Raw genomic sequence first — 15,304 nt, forward strand, 5'->3', positions numbered from 1 at the left:
AAAAATAAATAAATAAATAAATAAAAATAAACGTTGACTCACGCATGCATGATACATATAAAGCTCTCGTGGGCGCCAATTTCATGTGTGTGTTTCAATCTGTCATTGTTAATCATGAATTTAATTGACACTTCTATTATAGAGAAAGGGCAAATAGCGATATTAAAATATTTCTTCTAATTAATTTCCTTTCAATGTGCACGAATCTGTGCACCAGGCCACAGTATGTGTATATATACATTTTTTTCATATATATCACATATTTATATGACAACATAGAACTCTTAAAGTTTACACATAGTAAACAATAATTTTATTTCATCAGATGAGATGGATGTTAGCCACTTAACATTTAATATGTTAATGTAACAATTTATTCCACTCACTTATAAAATATCTTTTTAATCACTAAAATTTTCATTTATTTTGAGTCTAATAATATATTAATCTCCAAGACATCACAAAACTTTGGTTATACATGCATCCTGAATGACTCTACGTGTACATTTTTATTTTCCTTCACCTGGACGTTTTCTTCTTATACTTATTGATTCTCTTAGAAGAGAATATTTTGTTCTTAGAATTTTTTGTGACTTCTATAAGAGATGAGTAACTTTGTGGTAGAATACATTTAAAAGATTTAGCAATTATGGGTAATATTCCCTATAATACAATTTGATAAAGGAAGTTGGAGTTAACACTTAGGGGAGGGAGGTGAGAATTGTATTGAGTAGTCTTAATTAACAACTTTATTTGGCCCAGGAGTTCAATGTTAGCACTGAAGAAGGTGAGAATTGAATTCTGAAATTTTGTGAATAAACTGACTGTGTGAAGGAAGAGCAGCATGATTTGCTCAGAGGGCTCACAAGGAAGCCAACAGCTCATTCATCAGCCTAAAGCAACTGAAGAATCTGAGTGTGCGTTAACTTTAGAAGAAAATATCTTAAAGAAAAAGCAGAAAGTCTCACAAATGAAAGCACAAACATTTTAAAATTATAACTATAAATTTTTACAAATATTCTACAGAATTATAAAAATTATAGCAGTTTTATAAAAAATGGCCCAAAATTTCATTGACACAGAAGAACCTATAATTTAATCCATGATAAAAAAAAATGACTGCTTATGATAGGTTGTCTCTTTCAATGAATCTACAACTCCCTTTGAGGCTAAATTTAGAAAATGAGAATATAATTGAATAATTTTTCTCAACACTTTACCTTTTCTTAGTTGAGATCTCTTTGATCTACTCTGCCAACTTTCCTATGGGTCACAGTACTCTCTTGGCTCCATAACAGTAAATCTCAGAACATTGCTCATCCACAATTATTTAACAAATCTTCCTTTGACATTTCTATTACTCTATAATATAAATGTATCATCCTCATCTAACAAACTCCAAGGCATCCCTCTATCAGCTCACTTAACTTTCTCCCTCTCCAACTCCATTATCACCCTGAACCATTTTAGCACACATGATTTAATCTAGACATTACCACAGCCCTATAAGTTTCTCTACAACATAACAATCACCTATATTATACTTCAGTAAATCACTTACAAGTTATTTATTAAGTAAACCCTGTATGACATCTTCTTAATTTTCAACCCCATCCTATTTTTACACAAAATCTATTCTTCACTCTCATTAAAATAGAACTTAACTCTTTCACACCTAATTTATCAGCTGTTCCCTGGCTTCCTTTGATCCCCTATCCAACTTTGAACCCATAACCACACATTTCAAATAGTAATACTGTCTCACTAGCACTCTCAAAGCACTTGCCTAACCCCCTTTACACCATAAGCCAAACATGCTGACCCCTAAGGAAGGTGTCCTTGCTCCTAAATTGCTGAGTACTGGGGCAGAAAATGGTTTAACTCTATAGATTCCTCACCAAGATTGGGTATTCTGGTTTCAAAAGATCCTCAAAGCTATATGGTCATCCAACTAGTCTTCCCAATCCCATTGCTCCTCAAGGAAAACAAAAACTATGAATTATGAACTTGCTTCTTATCTTCCCTTTCTCACTACTGGTTATATACTGGAATTACCTAGATCATGTCTGTGTAAATGTCATTGCCTTGGGCCTATCCCAAAGCAAATCAGAATGTCTGGGTATGGGAACCATATATTGACTCTACATTTTTTATTCCTTTCCAAAGCTTCACCTGTTCTTTCTTGCTTCTCTTTCTGCAAACTCCTATGAACAGAACCGTTTTGTCTTTTTCATTGACCATGTCACTAATAACGTCCATGTCCACTAGAGCTAATAATGACTCAGATATTTTTAAAAAGTCTACAGATGAATATACAATGTGCAGAGTTTGGATGTGGAGTTACCACATAAAAAGCAATTATTTTTTGGAAAACAGTGGTCAAGTGGTCAGCTAAGAAGAAACAGACAATGGTCAAGGACAAACAACAGCTGTCCTTAACCATTGAAGAAATGGAGTATGCAATTTAAAGTCTCCTGAAAAAAAAAATCTCTAGGCCTGAATGGTTTTGCTGAAGAATTCTATCAAACATTTAAAGAAGTAGTAACACAATCTTCTAAAATTATGTAAGTTTTCGCAATCTCTTCCAGAATAATAAATGAGGAGATAAGATTTCCCAATTCACTTTATGAGGCCAATATTACCCTGGTACCAAAACTAGACAAAACAGCATTAAAATGGTGACCCAGATCAATATCTATCATAAATTTAGATGTGAAAATTTTCAACAAAATATTAGCAAACAGAATGCGGCAATGCATAAAAAGAATAATATTCCACAATTAAATAGGATTTATTCCAAATTATAAGACTGGTCCAACATTGGAAAATCAAAGTAATTCACCATATCAACAGGCTAAAGAAGCAAAATCATATTAATTCACATCAATAAAATTTTAACAAAATCCAACACCCATTCAGGATAAAAACGCTCAGCAAACTACAAATAAAGAACTTCCTCAACTTGAAGGGCATCTATAAAAATCCTATTGCTATATCATACTTAATGATGAAAGACTGAATGCTTTCTCTCAAAGATCAGATCAAAATTTAAAACTAAACTTTTAGAAAAAATCATAGGGAAAAAATTTGGGGATCTAGGGCTAAGCAAAGAGTTCTTCAATTTTACAAGGAAAGTAAGAACTGTAAGAGGAGAAAGTTATAAATTGAAGCTCACCAAAATTAAAATCTGCAAAGGATTGCATTATGAGCATGAAAAGAAAGCCATGGACTAGAAGAAAATATTTGAAAATCACATATCTGATAAAGAACTAGCATCTATAATATATAAAAAACTCTGGGAACTCCAATTAGAAATGGGCAAAAAACATACATATTTCACTGAAGATATATGGATGATAAATAAGCATGCAAAACAATATTCGACAAGAGAAATAAGCACCTAAAAAGATGCTCAATACCATTAGCCATTAGAGAAATGCAAAATAAAACCACAATGAGACAGCACTCCATCTCTATCTAAGTGACAACAGCAGTGCTGGTGAGGAGATGGAAAAACGACCTCACTTACACACTGCTGGTGGATGTGTAGACTGATACAGCCACTCTGGAAAACATTTAGACAGTTTCTTGTAAAGCTGAGCAGGCAACCACCATACAACCCAAGCACTATACTGTCTGGTGTTTATCCCAGAGAAACAAAAACTTAAGTTCACACAAAAACCTGTATAAGAAGTTTCACAGCAGTTGTATATATCATGGCCAAAAACTAGAAACAACACTGATGTCCTTTAACAGATGGGTGGTTAAAGTGTGTATTTCCGTATCATAAAATATTACTCAGTAAAAAAAAGATTAAACTATTGATAAATGCAACAACTTGGATGGATTTTGAGGGAATTATAGTAAGTGAATGAAAAGCAAACCAAAAAGGTCATACACTGTATGATTCCATTTACATAACAGTCTTGACAAAATACAGAAATAGAGAACAAATTTTGGAGGTCGGGAGTGGAATGGACGTGGGGGTGGCAATAAAGGACAGCAAGAGAGATTCTTATGGGGATGGACTTGTTCTGTATCTTGACTGTATCGATACCAACACCCTGCTGGTGAGAGTGCATATAGTTCTGCAAGATATTACCACTGAGGGCCAACAGGTAAAAGGTATATGATTTGTTTGCATTATTTGTTTTACAATTGCACATGAACCTACAATTATCTCAAAATAAAAAGTTCCATTAAAAAACAGCATTTGCTACATATGTATTATATTTGTACTTGTCCAAAATTTTCTTTAGGCTATTTCTACTGAAAAATACTTCATGCACTTCAAATTGTTTACTTCTGTTTCACAGGAAGCAAGTTCTAGTCATTGGAGAGATTGAAAACTAAATGGACTTCCCTAGTAAGTGTGTCGTCTCTATAAAACTGTTAGAATAGATTAGTCTAAAGGGACTACTTCACTGTCTACAAGATATAATTAGGTGACCTACAAGGCATTATTCAAACCAAATTCTTCCATATTCTTACCTTTAGATAGGACATACTAATAACTATTTTTCATGATTACATATGAAAATGGTCAATAAATATGTTACATAATAAAATAACATTGGCCTATCAATGTCATTTCCTAGAACACAATGATTTTAGCTTACTTTTAAAAGCTCATAGTTATATATGAATAAAACATTGAACAACTGTTTTATTCTATTATATACATTTACCTTTCATATAATAAAGTAAATATATAAGCACGGGATAGTAGTTTTTTAAAATTTTAAATGCTTGATTACCTGCACACAGAACACTGCCGCTGAGGCTGAAGAGCCGTGAACATAACAATCATAGAATAGTTTCGAGGTGGTGCCTTTATAAATTTTCGGAATTTGTCGCCATTCATTCGGAAGATTGAGCGCCTGGAACTCCATTCCATCAACTGTTCTACTTTTTCGGCTAACAGATTCTGCAATTAAATATAGGAATTTAAATTTACACAAGGTTAAATTTCAGTTTGTATTTCATATAAGCAGATTACATGAGATTATATTTTAGCCAACGTTATTTTCTGTTAAAAGTCCTTGTTTTGGTGAACAATACCAGAAGTAATAAGACACATCAACATCACGTATTCCCTGAAATCCTGAAATCCGCAGATAAGAGCACATCACCTCCATGGTATTCTTAGCAAAAAGGTAAACCTCAATCTAATCATGAGAAAACATTACACTGACACAAGTTTAGTAACAGTCTATAAAATAACTAACCAGTGCTCTTCAAAGGTGTCAAGTTCATGAAAGACCAGGAAAGGCTGAGGAACAGTAACATGGAGAAGAGGGAGAGATAACAACTAAATGTAATATGGAACCTCTCACAATCCGGGACCCCTCAGGGGATGTTGGACAGCCGTTTGGCCCGATCCCCGCAGGCCAGGCCGAGGGACCCTCCGGTGCACAAATCCATGCACCGGGCCTCTCGTATGCATATAAGATCTTTGGTTAATCTCTTCCCACCCTCCCCCCTTCCCTCTAAGATTCATCAGTCTGTTCCATGTTTCCATGCCTGTGCGTTGAGTGTCTGCCCCCTGGTGGTCAGTGCACATCATAGCTACCAGTCAAACGGTTGCTTAGGTTTTTGTTTTTTTAAATTTGGGGGGCCAGGCGGGTTAGTCCAACTCAAGAGGAAGGACTTCCACTGGTGCTCAGGCCTCACCAAGCTTTTATTGGTATGAGATACACCCATAGCCCTTAGGCAGGGAGGTTCCAGTGACACACAGACTATTTTATCAGTAAGGATTTACATGACTGTCTTATCAATAAGGATTTACATAAGTAAAGGTGGGGAGGTTGCTTCAGCTACCATTATCTGGATTAACAGAGGTGGTGCACAGCTCTGACCTTTGCTAAGGCTACAAAGGTCACCAGCCTTCCGGGTTCTCTGTCTACGCTTCTCTGCTAGTGAAGACAATAAGCGGTTTCCCACATCTCCCCCCCCCTTTTTTTTTTATATAGAGATACACGTTGTTATTTATAAACTTCTAAAATAAACATTAAGAAAGTACAAGATCCCTTTTTTTTTGAGTGTTCACACAAGGTTGTTAACTTTTGTTCCACTTTCCACCCACAAGGAGCAGAGTGTTCAGTTTTTATATCTCTTGCCTCAAGCAACTTTCCCATTTTAAAGTCAACAATCCAAGAGCCAGAAGCATCTGAAATTGCTATCAGATATATGGCTTTTATCATCACTTCAGAATGCTCTGAACATTCGTCACTGATAAACAGCCAATGACAATTAGCCACACTCATTTCAGAAATTATAAAAAATTAAGCTTATTTTTTAAATGTAGCATTATCATCCATACTTTAATATAATGCTTACAACAAACAAAAAGACATGCTTAAAGAGTACTTCCAATGTGTCAGTTACCAAACTAGGCATACAACATGTCAGGTGCCAACCAGCATCCCTATTCCACAGAGAAAAAAATTCAGGTTCAGAGAACCTAAATTACTTACTCAAGATCAAATTACTAAGTAGTTAAGCCTGGATTCAAATTTGGCTTTTCTACTGTTAATTCCTAGGCTGTTTATCCATGTAATAGTGGTGTGTGTGTGTGTGTGTGTGTGTATGTTATATGTTCATGTGTGAGATATCTGTGTATACACACACACAGTCTTTAAAAAAATCTGGAGAACCATATAAACAAAAGTAGACTTTTCTACACAGTGAGACAGTTTATTATGAAAGTTCCTCTAATGCAGTGGTTCTCAATCTTCCTAATTCCACGACCCTTTAATACAGTTCCTCATGTTGTGGTGACCCCCAACCATAAAATTATTTTCGTTGCTACTTCATAACTGTAATTTTGCTACTGTTATGGATCTTAATGTAAATATCTGAGATGCTATATGTGTTTTCTGATGGTCATGACCCACAGGTTGAGAACTACTGCTCTAATGTAATTCCCTGATTAGGCCTAGAAAATAATTCTTTGTAAGCATGCATTCTTTATGGTAAAAACTAGGCCAGGTAAATAAGTTAACATGTAGTTTACAGATGTTTAAAGGTTTTAAGATAATATAGAAAGATGTATTTTTAAAGTACCAATACACTTGAAGAAAATAATAGCAAAAATATTGAGCATTAAATATGGATTTAGAACACATAATTAAAGAGAGCCAAGTCCCAGATTCTCTATTTAGGAAGTAGTGTGCAGAAGTGAGCCGTCTGATTAGCTGTCTTCTTCCTACAGAAAAAAATGTCTGGGAAGGGAAGGGCATCATGGTTGACACACTTTCAAGAGCATCCTATATAATAAAAGCCTAATATGCAAACTGACCAAATGGCCGAATGACCAATGGAACCGTCAGTTACTATCGCTATGATGTGCACTGACCACCAGGGGGCAGATGCTCAATGCAGGAGCTGCCCCCAGCCCCCAGGCCAGCCGAGGCGGGTGCCAGCGGGGGGTCCCCCTGATCACTCCGCCAGTTGCCCCGCAGAGGGAGGCAACCGGCGGCGGCGGTGGCAGGGCAATCGGGACAGGGACAGCCAGCAAGTGGGCTGGCACCACCCCCCCCCCCCCCATCACCCTGCGGTTGCCTCCAAGGCGGGTGCCAGTGGGGTCGCCTGATTGCCCCACTAGTCACCTTGCAGAGGGAGGTGAACGATGGTGGTGGCAGGGTATGGGGCTGGCAAGTGGGCAGCACCAGGCCAGCCAAGGCGCGTGCCAGCAGGGGCCCCCCAATCGTCCCACCAGTCGCCCCACAGATTGGCCCTGATTGCCGGTCAGGCCTAGGGACCCTACTGTGCACCAATTTCGTGCACCGGGCCTCTAGTCTATTATAAAGAAGGTTGAGCTAATTCTCCAAAGAAAGTATTGCAAGGTAATATAGTAGAAACATTCAGTAAGGAACAGAAAACTGGTCAATGTGAATTCAATGACCTAAGAAAGAATCACAGGTTGAGCTACAGTCTCCAAAAAAGGTTTATTCCACTGTTGCATTTCTCTGGGACAGGACTGTAGCCCTATTTAAGGGCCAGGTTAGGTGCATTTGTCCCTTTGACATATGTATTTCCATTTCAGGGCCATCTGTGCTCCTTTCTGTTGGAATTTTTTCCCTTCTGCTACCATTTCATTTCTGCAGAACTGCTTTCATACTTCACCACCTTCTCTGTTTGGGTGTCCCTTTTGGTCTCTTAAAGAGAGTAATACTCAGGAACCTTGATTCCCTATTCCCAAGGGAACAAGTAAAAAAAAATAATATATGGGGGAACTTTGTGTATTTCAGGGAACACAGACACATCCATAAGATGGAATATAATGTAACCTTTAAAACTGAGAAAGCACCATATGTCTATTTTTAAATTAGAAAAGAATTCAATGGCTCAAGTCCGAATGATGGTTCTGTATTTATATGCAACTAGAGGCCCGGTGAACAAAAATTTGTGCACTCGGGCGGGGGGGTGGGAGGGGGGTCCCTCAGCCCAGCCTATGCCCTCTCACAGTCTGGGACCCCTCGGGGGATGACCACCTGCTGGCTTAGGCCTGCTCCCTGGGGGATTGGGCCTAAGCTGGCAATAAGACATCCCTCTGGCAGCCCGGCAGCTCTCGGGGAATGTCCACTTGCCAGCGGGGAGCAGACCTAAGCTGCAGTCGGACATCCTTAGCACTGCTGAGGCAGGAGAGGCTCCCACCACCACCGCTGTACTGGCAGCCATCAGCCTGGCTTGTGGCTGAGCAGAGCTCCCCCATGTGGGAGCTCACTTACCACCTGAGAACAGCTCCTACATTGAGCGTCTGCCCCCTGGTGGTCAGTGTGTGTCATAGTGACCAGTTATTCCCAGTCTTTCTGTTGTTAGGGTCAGTTTTCATATTACCCTTTTACTATATAGGATAGAGGCCTGGTGCACGGGTGGGGGCCGTCTGGTTTGCCCTGAAGGGTGTCCCGGATCAGGGTGGGGGTCCCGCTTGGGTGCCTGGCCAGCCTGGGTGAGGGGCTGATGGCTGTTTGCAGCTGGTTACACCCCCTTCAGGGTGGGGGTCCCCACTGGGGTGCCTGGCCTGCCTGGATGAGGGGCTGATGGCTGTTTTCAGGCTGCCCGCACCCCCTTTAGGGTGGGGGTCCCAACTGGGGTGCCTGGCCAGCCTGGATGAGGGGCTGAGGGTTTTCAGGCTGGCCAAGCCCACCGGCGACTGAAGCTCCCAGCCTCTCCTTTTTTTCTTTTTTTTTTTTATTCTGGGATTTATTTACCTTCTATAATTGAAACTTTGTTGCTGCTCCAACTCCGAGGCCACGGCCTGCTGAAAGCAGGTATCTGGGGTTTGTTTAGCTCCTATAATTGCAACTTTGTTGCTTAGAGTGGAGCTCAGAGCCGGACCGTGGCAGGCGGGGAACCTTGGCTTCCTCCATCACTGGAGCAAGCAAGCCTCCTGCTCGCTTCAGCTGCGTGGCTGCCGGCCGCCATCTTGGTTGGCGGTTAATTTGCATACCTCGCTGATTAGCCAATGGGAAGCGTAGCAGAGGTACGGTTAATTTCAATCTTTGTCTATTATTAGATAGGATGTGACCTGACCAAATTAGTTCTCTGAATCTCAGTTTCTTTATCTCTAAAACAAATAATACCTCACAACAATGTTGATAAAATTAAATGACTTAATGCAGGATAGGCACTCAAATTGTGTTCCCTTCTGCTCAGGTTAATTTCTATCAGCAACACTGAGAGGAACAGTGGCTTCTGAAGGAATATCTAAGTGGAAATTTTTTTTAAAAAAATAATCTAATTAATATCTTAAATCTCAGAGTTATCTAATGTTTTCTCAGTACTTAGTAAATGACAAGCACTGTTCTAAATTTATAAATGAACACTGTGGATTACTGATTACATGACAAGCATTGTGTTAAATCTATGGAAAATGAAAGAGGAAGGAGTACAGCAGGTCCTCTTCTCAAGGCCTTATGGTAAAGAAGCTCTAGCAGTAAAAATATTGCTTATATTGGTATTACGCTGTGGCTTTGGTGTTAAATAAATGCCTTAGTGCCATCAGGGCAAGATGGCATATAAGATCTCATGTCTGTGAACACTAACTGGTTGGTAATGGCTAATTTAAATTTAGCACAGAGGAAAATTCTGAAACCTTGACAGGGGCTATGTAAAGAGTGTGTGATCAGTTGGATTCTGTTGGCTAAGGCCAGGAAATAGGAACAGGGGTGCCATAAATCTACCAGATCAGAAAAGACAAAAGGAATCTAATATTTAGAATCTTAAAAGAAGAAACCTTGTCCTTGCCTGTTACATTGTAAAAAGCAAGGGCTAGCAGGTTCCACATATTAATGAAGTTAAGGTAGTCAGTCATATTAACTATAGGTGCCCAGTCTATATTTTTATCTTAATGTTTTTTATGAAAACTGAATTTTAAGGCAAGTCACTATAATAAACGAACTGGCATAATCTATATGCCAATCCTCAACATGATATTACTCAAACTGCTCTCAATTCCTGTTTCTACAAATCAATTCCTAACAAAAATACAAATAAATGGTACATTTCACTAAGCATCATGGAATAAAATTGTTCATTCCAAAGTGAAACTTACATAGGGAAAAAAATCTCGCTAATCTAATACTTTTATATTCATATGTTGTTTCCAGCATTTTATCCCTAGGTACATTTTAATGATGATCAGATGCACCAAAACAAAGATATACATGTGGTCTCATGTCTTAAGAGACATCTACCAGAGGAATAGCCATTCATGTGCCTGTGTACCAGTCACCTACACAGTATTTACTCAGGTACTTGCTATCATTAAAACAGCCACAATATAATTTGCTCACAGCAGTGGTTCTCAACCTGTGGGTCGAAACCCCTTTGGGCGTCGAACGACCCTTTCACAGGGGTCGCCTGAGACCATCGGAAAACACATATATAATTACATATTGTTTACAGTAGCAAAATTACAGTTATGAAGTAGCAACGAAAATAATTTGATGGTTGGGGGTCACCACAACATGAGGAACTGTATTAAAGGGTCACGGCATTAGGAAGGTTGAGAACCACTGGCTTACAGTAATTCACAGGATATAGATTTGGAGTGAGAATAAGAAGTACATGTTGCGCCGAACCGGTTTGGCTCAGTGGATAGAGCATCAGCCTGCGGACTCAAGGGTCCCAGGTTGATTCAGGTCAAGGGCATGTACCTTGGTTGCGGGCACATCCCCAGTAAGGGGCGTGCAGGAGGCAGCTGATCGATCTCTCTCATCGATGTTTCTAACTCTCTATCCCTCTCCCTTTTTCTCTATAAAAAATCAATAAAATATATTTAAAAAAAAAGAAGTACATGTTAAAGGTATCTGTTGATAACACATAGAAACCATGACCCCTTCTGTCTCTCCGTATTTTGGGGGAGTCTTTACTTTTTAAGACTTTAGTAGGTTCACTCAAAGCCCACTGATAAATCAAACAGAAGTAGCCAGATGGGTGTTGTTTTGCATTTGGGAAAAAACTTATCTTCAATTCCTGAAATTATTTGTTCCTACAAATCCTTATTCATTTTCCTTAATATTATACAATTCCTCTCAGGTTTTAATACAATATAAAGGGCAATTAATACTTCCAGAAATCAAAATACCAGAGACCAGGCACTCCATCACCCCATGTACATTACAAACTGACCACTAACAACCACCAGGAGCCTTAAGGGCACTCAGAAGACCACATAATAAATAAGAAAATAGACTATTTTGATTAAAAATATATTAAATGCAAATAATACATATGCCCAAAGAGGGCAAGGATTCAAACAGTCCGTTTAATCAATTAAGAACTCAGCAAATTATGGTATTTCTTCAGGAAATATAACACTCTATTGGAAAACTCAACTATCATTACTTCAAAGATGCAAAAGTAAGAGATTCAAAAGACTTTAAATAAATCATCCTGAAAGTTTTTTGATGTATTTAATATCAAGCTCTTTAAATTTAGAGAGGAACAGTGGAAATCCTCAGACAATTCCTCCTCAGAGAAGACACTAACGGCGACCTGGTCCGCGTGAAGGACATCAAAGGGAATCAGCATTTGTGACAGGGACTGGGGTATCTTCAAGTGGGAATAGCCTTACACACATTTCCTAAGACCAACATGTCAAAAATAGTAGTACCTAATTCAACTCACATCTGAATAAAAAATGTAGAAATAGTTATCTGATAAAACATTCATTCAAATATTCATGTCTTTTTTAGAAAAGAAAAACCTTGCAACACTGCAATATTTCGTTAAGTGAACTATTTCTAAGAGGCAGTAAAAATATTTTTAGTGACACTCATGTAATTAATGGCTTTACCAGAATTGGGAGTTATTCTGTTTTATTTTTTACTACAAAGTGAAGACAGTTATTTTATTGTTTTGGGTTTTTATTTAATTCATGTGGGCTGTCTTCGTGACAATTTTTCACAGTAAATTGCTTAAATACAATACTCTCCTGTCAAGAGATAGCATCATTAGAATTTTGATCCCTGAAGGATCAAAATATGAAATCATTTTAATAAGGGACAGTCATGAAAGGGGCTAAGTGAGCATCCGTTTTTATTCCACTGCATTAGTTTCAGTCACCATCTTTATTGAACTCCGTATCTTTCTGTTAGATAAATAAATATTCCATTTTAAAAACAGGTACCAGCGACAAAGCCTCACAGCAGCTGCAAGAGGAGAGAAGAAACCCTTCCTACAGCTGTACACAGCCATCTGGCCTTACTCTCCTGGGGGCCCAGATCCAGGCAAAGTGGCCATTACCAGTGTTAACGAGAATAGCAGAAATCCTATTATAATAATACACTACAGCACAAAATAATGTATTATTTTAGAAGCCAGGTTTGTATATAACTCTTCACTAATAATAGCAACATATAATGTGTTATAGCTAAAGAAAATGTTTACTACAAAAATATGTAAAAACAAAAACATCAACTATTAATTGCAAAATTGAGAGATGATTTTTCTTAGCAATTTTATTCTTAAGTCACACAAACTGATCAGTAAAATCTGTGATGGTTAAATTATTAAAACCAAGAAAACCTAAATGGAATCTAACAACAAACAAGCCAAGAGCAAAGCTTTAAATGTACTTTAAATGTTTTCCAATGCCTTTCATCAACCAAAATAAGATTTCGTCTACTAAATTACTTCCAAATGATAGGAGAAGTAAAATATTTGGGGTAGAGCAAAAGATTTCCTTTAGTTATTTTGTGTAAAAGGTATTAAAATGATCACAGCTACCTACTAATTCAAATCTGTATTACCAGCAGAGGCCCAAAGATTTGTGGCCCCAAGTCTCCAAAGAAACTTTCATGTGGGGTTTTATGTAGAAATCATCCTATATAATAAAAGGGTAATATGCAAATTGACCCTAATGGCAGAACAACCGGGAAAGACCAGTTGCTATCATGTGCACTGACCACCAGAGGACAGACGCTCAATGCAGGAGCTGACCACTGGTGGTCAGTGTGCTTCCACAGGGGGAGCTCTGCTCAACCACAAACCAGGCTGACAGCTGTGAGCACAGTGGTGGTGGTGGGAGCCTATCCCGCCTCGCCTCCTCGGCAGCGCTAAGGATGTCCAACTGCAGCTTAGTGCACTCCCCGCTGGCAGGTAGACATCCCCCAAGGGTCTCCTGAGCTGCCAGAGGGATGTCTGACTGCCAGCTTAGGCCCTATCCCCTCGGGGATCAAGCCTAAGCCAGCAGGTGGACATCTCCCAAAGTGTCCCGGACTGCGAGAGGGACCTCCCTAGTGCAGAATTTTCATGCACCGGGTCTCTAGTTGCATAATATTAGAGAAAATATCCTAAGTTTACACCCGGCCCCAGAATAAAATGAGATGCCCCTGCTATTGTTCCATTTATCCCTACAATATCAAGAATGGATCGTAATTGAAATGTATTACTTATTAAAAGCACAAAAGTAATGTAAGGTAGCAAAGCAAGCAAAAAAGTGAATTTAGTACAGAGTAGACCCTCTTAGCAGGGGGCAGGACTACTTGAGGATGAACTCAAGAGATAAATAAAAATAAAGAACTCAGGAAGGGAGAATCTATGGGTAAAACTCCATTTCATTGCAAATTCAGAAACAGATTTACCAAAGCACTCTCATGGCTCACATAGTTCTTGGTCCAGACCCCGTTCCCCATCCACTGTGGCAGAATTCCTCTTCTTAGAGCAGTGGTTCTCAACCTTCCTAATGCCGCGACCCTTTAATACAGTTCCTCATGTTGTGGTGACCTCCAACCATAAAATTATTTTCATTGCTACTTCATAACTGTAATTTTGCTACTGTTATAAATCGTAATGTAAATATCTGATATGCAGGATGTATTTTCATTGTTGCAAATTGAACATAATTAAAGCATAGTGATTAATCACAAAAACAATATGTAATGATATATGTGTTTTCCGATGGTCTTAGGTGACCCCTGTGAAAGGGTCGTTCGACCCCCAAAGGGGTCGCGACCCACAGGTTGGCGACCCACAGGTTGAGAACCGCTGTCTTAGAACATTTGCTATTATGATCAAAGACAGCGGTCCAGGGCTAAAGTTCATCATTAAAACTTGGAAGTAGTCTGTACATCAGGTCCCATGTTTAGTGCGAATATCCATTTGCTAAAAATATTATATAAATATTTTGCTTCATTTAACACATACATGTAATATGCCATATTAAAAATACCAATATAAAATGTTAAGGGTAATATGTTATACAATGGTAAATCTTTCAAAATCACCCTAAAAAGACATAAAATTTTAATGCGTATACCCTTTAGTACACCAATAACATTTCTAACAATGTATCTGAAGAAATCATCAGTCAAGGCACATGTGCTTAGGTATAAGGATATTCACTGCAGCACTGTTTATAATTGCTAATGTTTGTTAATCTTATGTGTGCCTATAAAAAGAAGATTGCTTAGATCATAATATGGCATGGAAAAGAACAGGATCATAGTCAATAACAAGATGAGACAGACTTACCTAAAAGGATAGTCACAATTTACCTTTAAGTAATTCAAAAGGATTACTTTTCAGAATACTGTGAAAAGTACTAATTCATATTTCAAAATAGATGTGTGTGACTATTTGTTTAACTTATTTTATGTACATGCTAAATATCTGAAAGGACATACAGCAAACTGATAATGGTTTATCTCTAGAGAAGATTACTTCATAAATTTCCATGTTGTTTTAAATTTTTACCTACATTACTCTGTAAACAACAGAACAACAGTTATTGCCCCCTGGACAAAAACAGTGAAAAATATTCAAAAAAGGGTAGCTAAAAGAGAAGATACTGTGA

The 15,304-nt window shown here is 38.3% G+C and overlaps 1 protein-coding gene across 1 annotated transcript in view; it reads right to left on the reverse strand.

The window, feature by feature from the left end:
• The window catches only part of TUSC3 (tumor suppressor candidate 3), a 130,582-nt gene that overhangs the window by 67,598 nt on the left and 47,680 nt on the right, over nucleotides 1–15,304 (reverse strand). Inside the window, exons 3-4 of the mRNA XM_006097427.3 lie at nucleotides 5,022–5,168; nucleotides 4,758–4,927 (exon numbers count right to left, since the gene is read on the reverse strand). Coding sequence (XP_006097489.1) covers nucleotides 4,758–4,927; nucleotides 5,022–5,168 — 317 coding nt within the window. The remainder of the gene's footprint in view (nucleotides 1–4,757; nucleotides 4,928–5,021; nucleotides 5,169–15,304) is intronic.

The sequence above is a fragment of the Myotis lucifugus genome, unplaced genomic scaffold, assembly GCF_000147115.1.
Source record: "Myotis lucifugus unplaced genomic scaffold, Myoluc2.0 scaffold_201, whole genome shotgun sequence".
Taxonomy (NCBI): Eukaryota; Metazoa; Chordata; class Mammalia; order Chiroptera; family Vespertilionidae; genus Myotis; species Myotis lucifugus.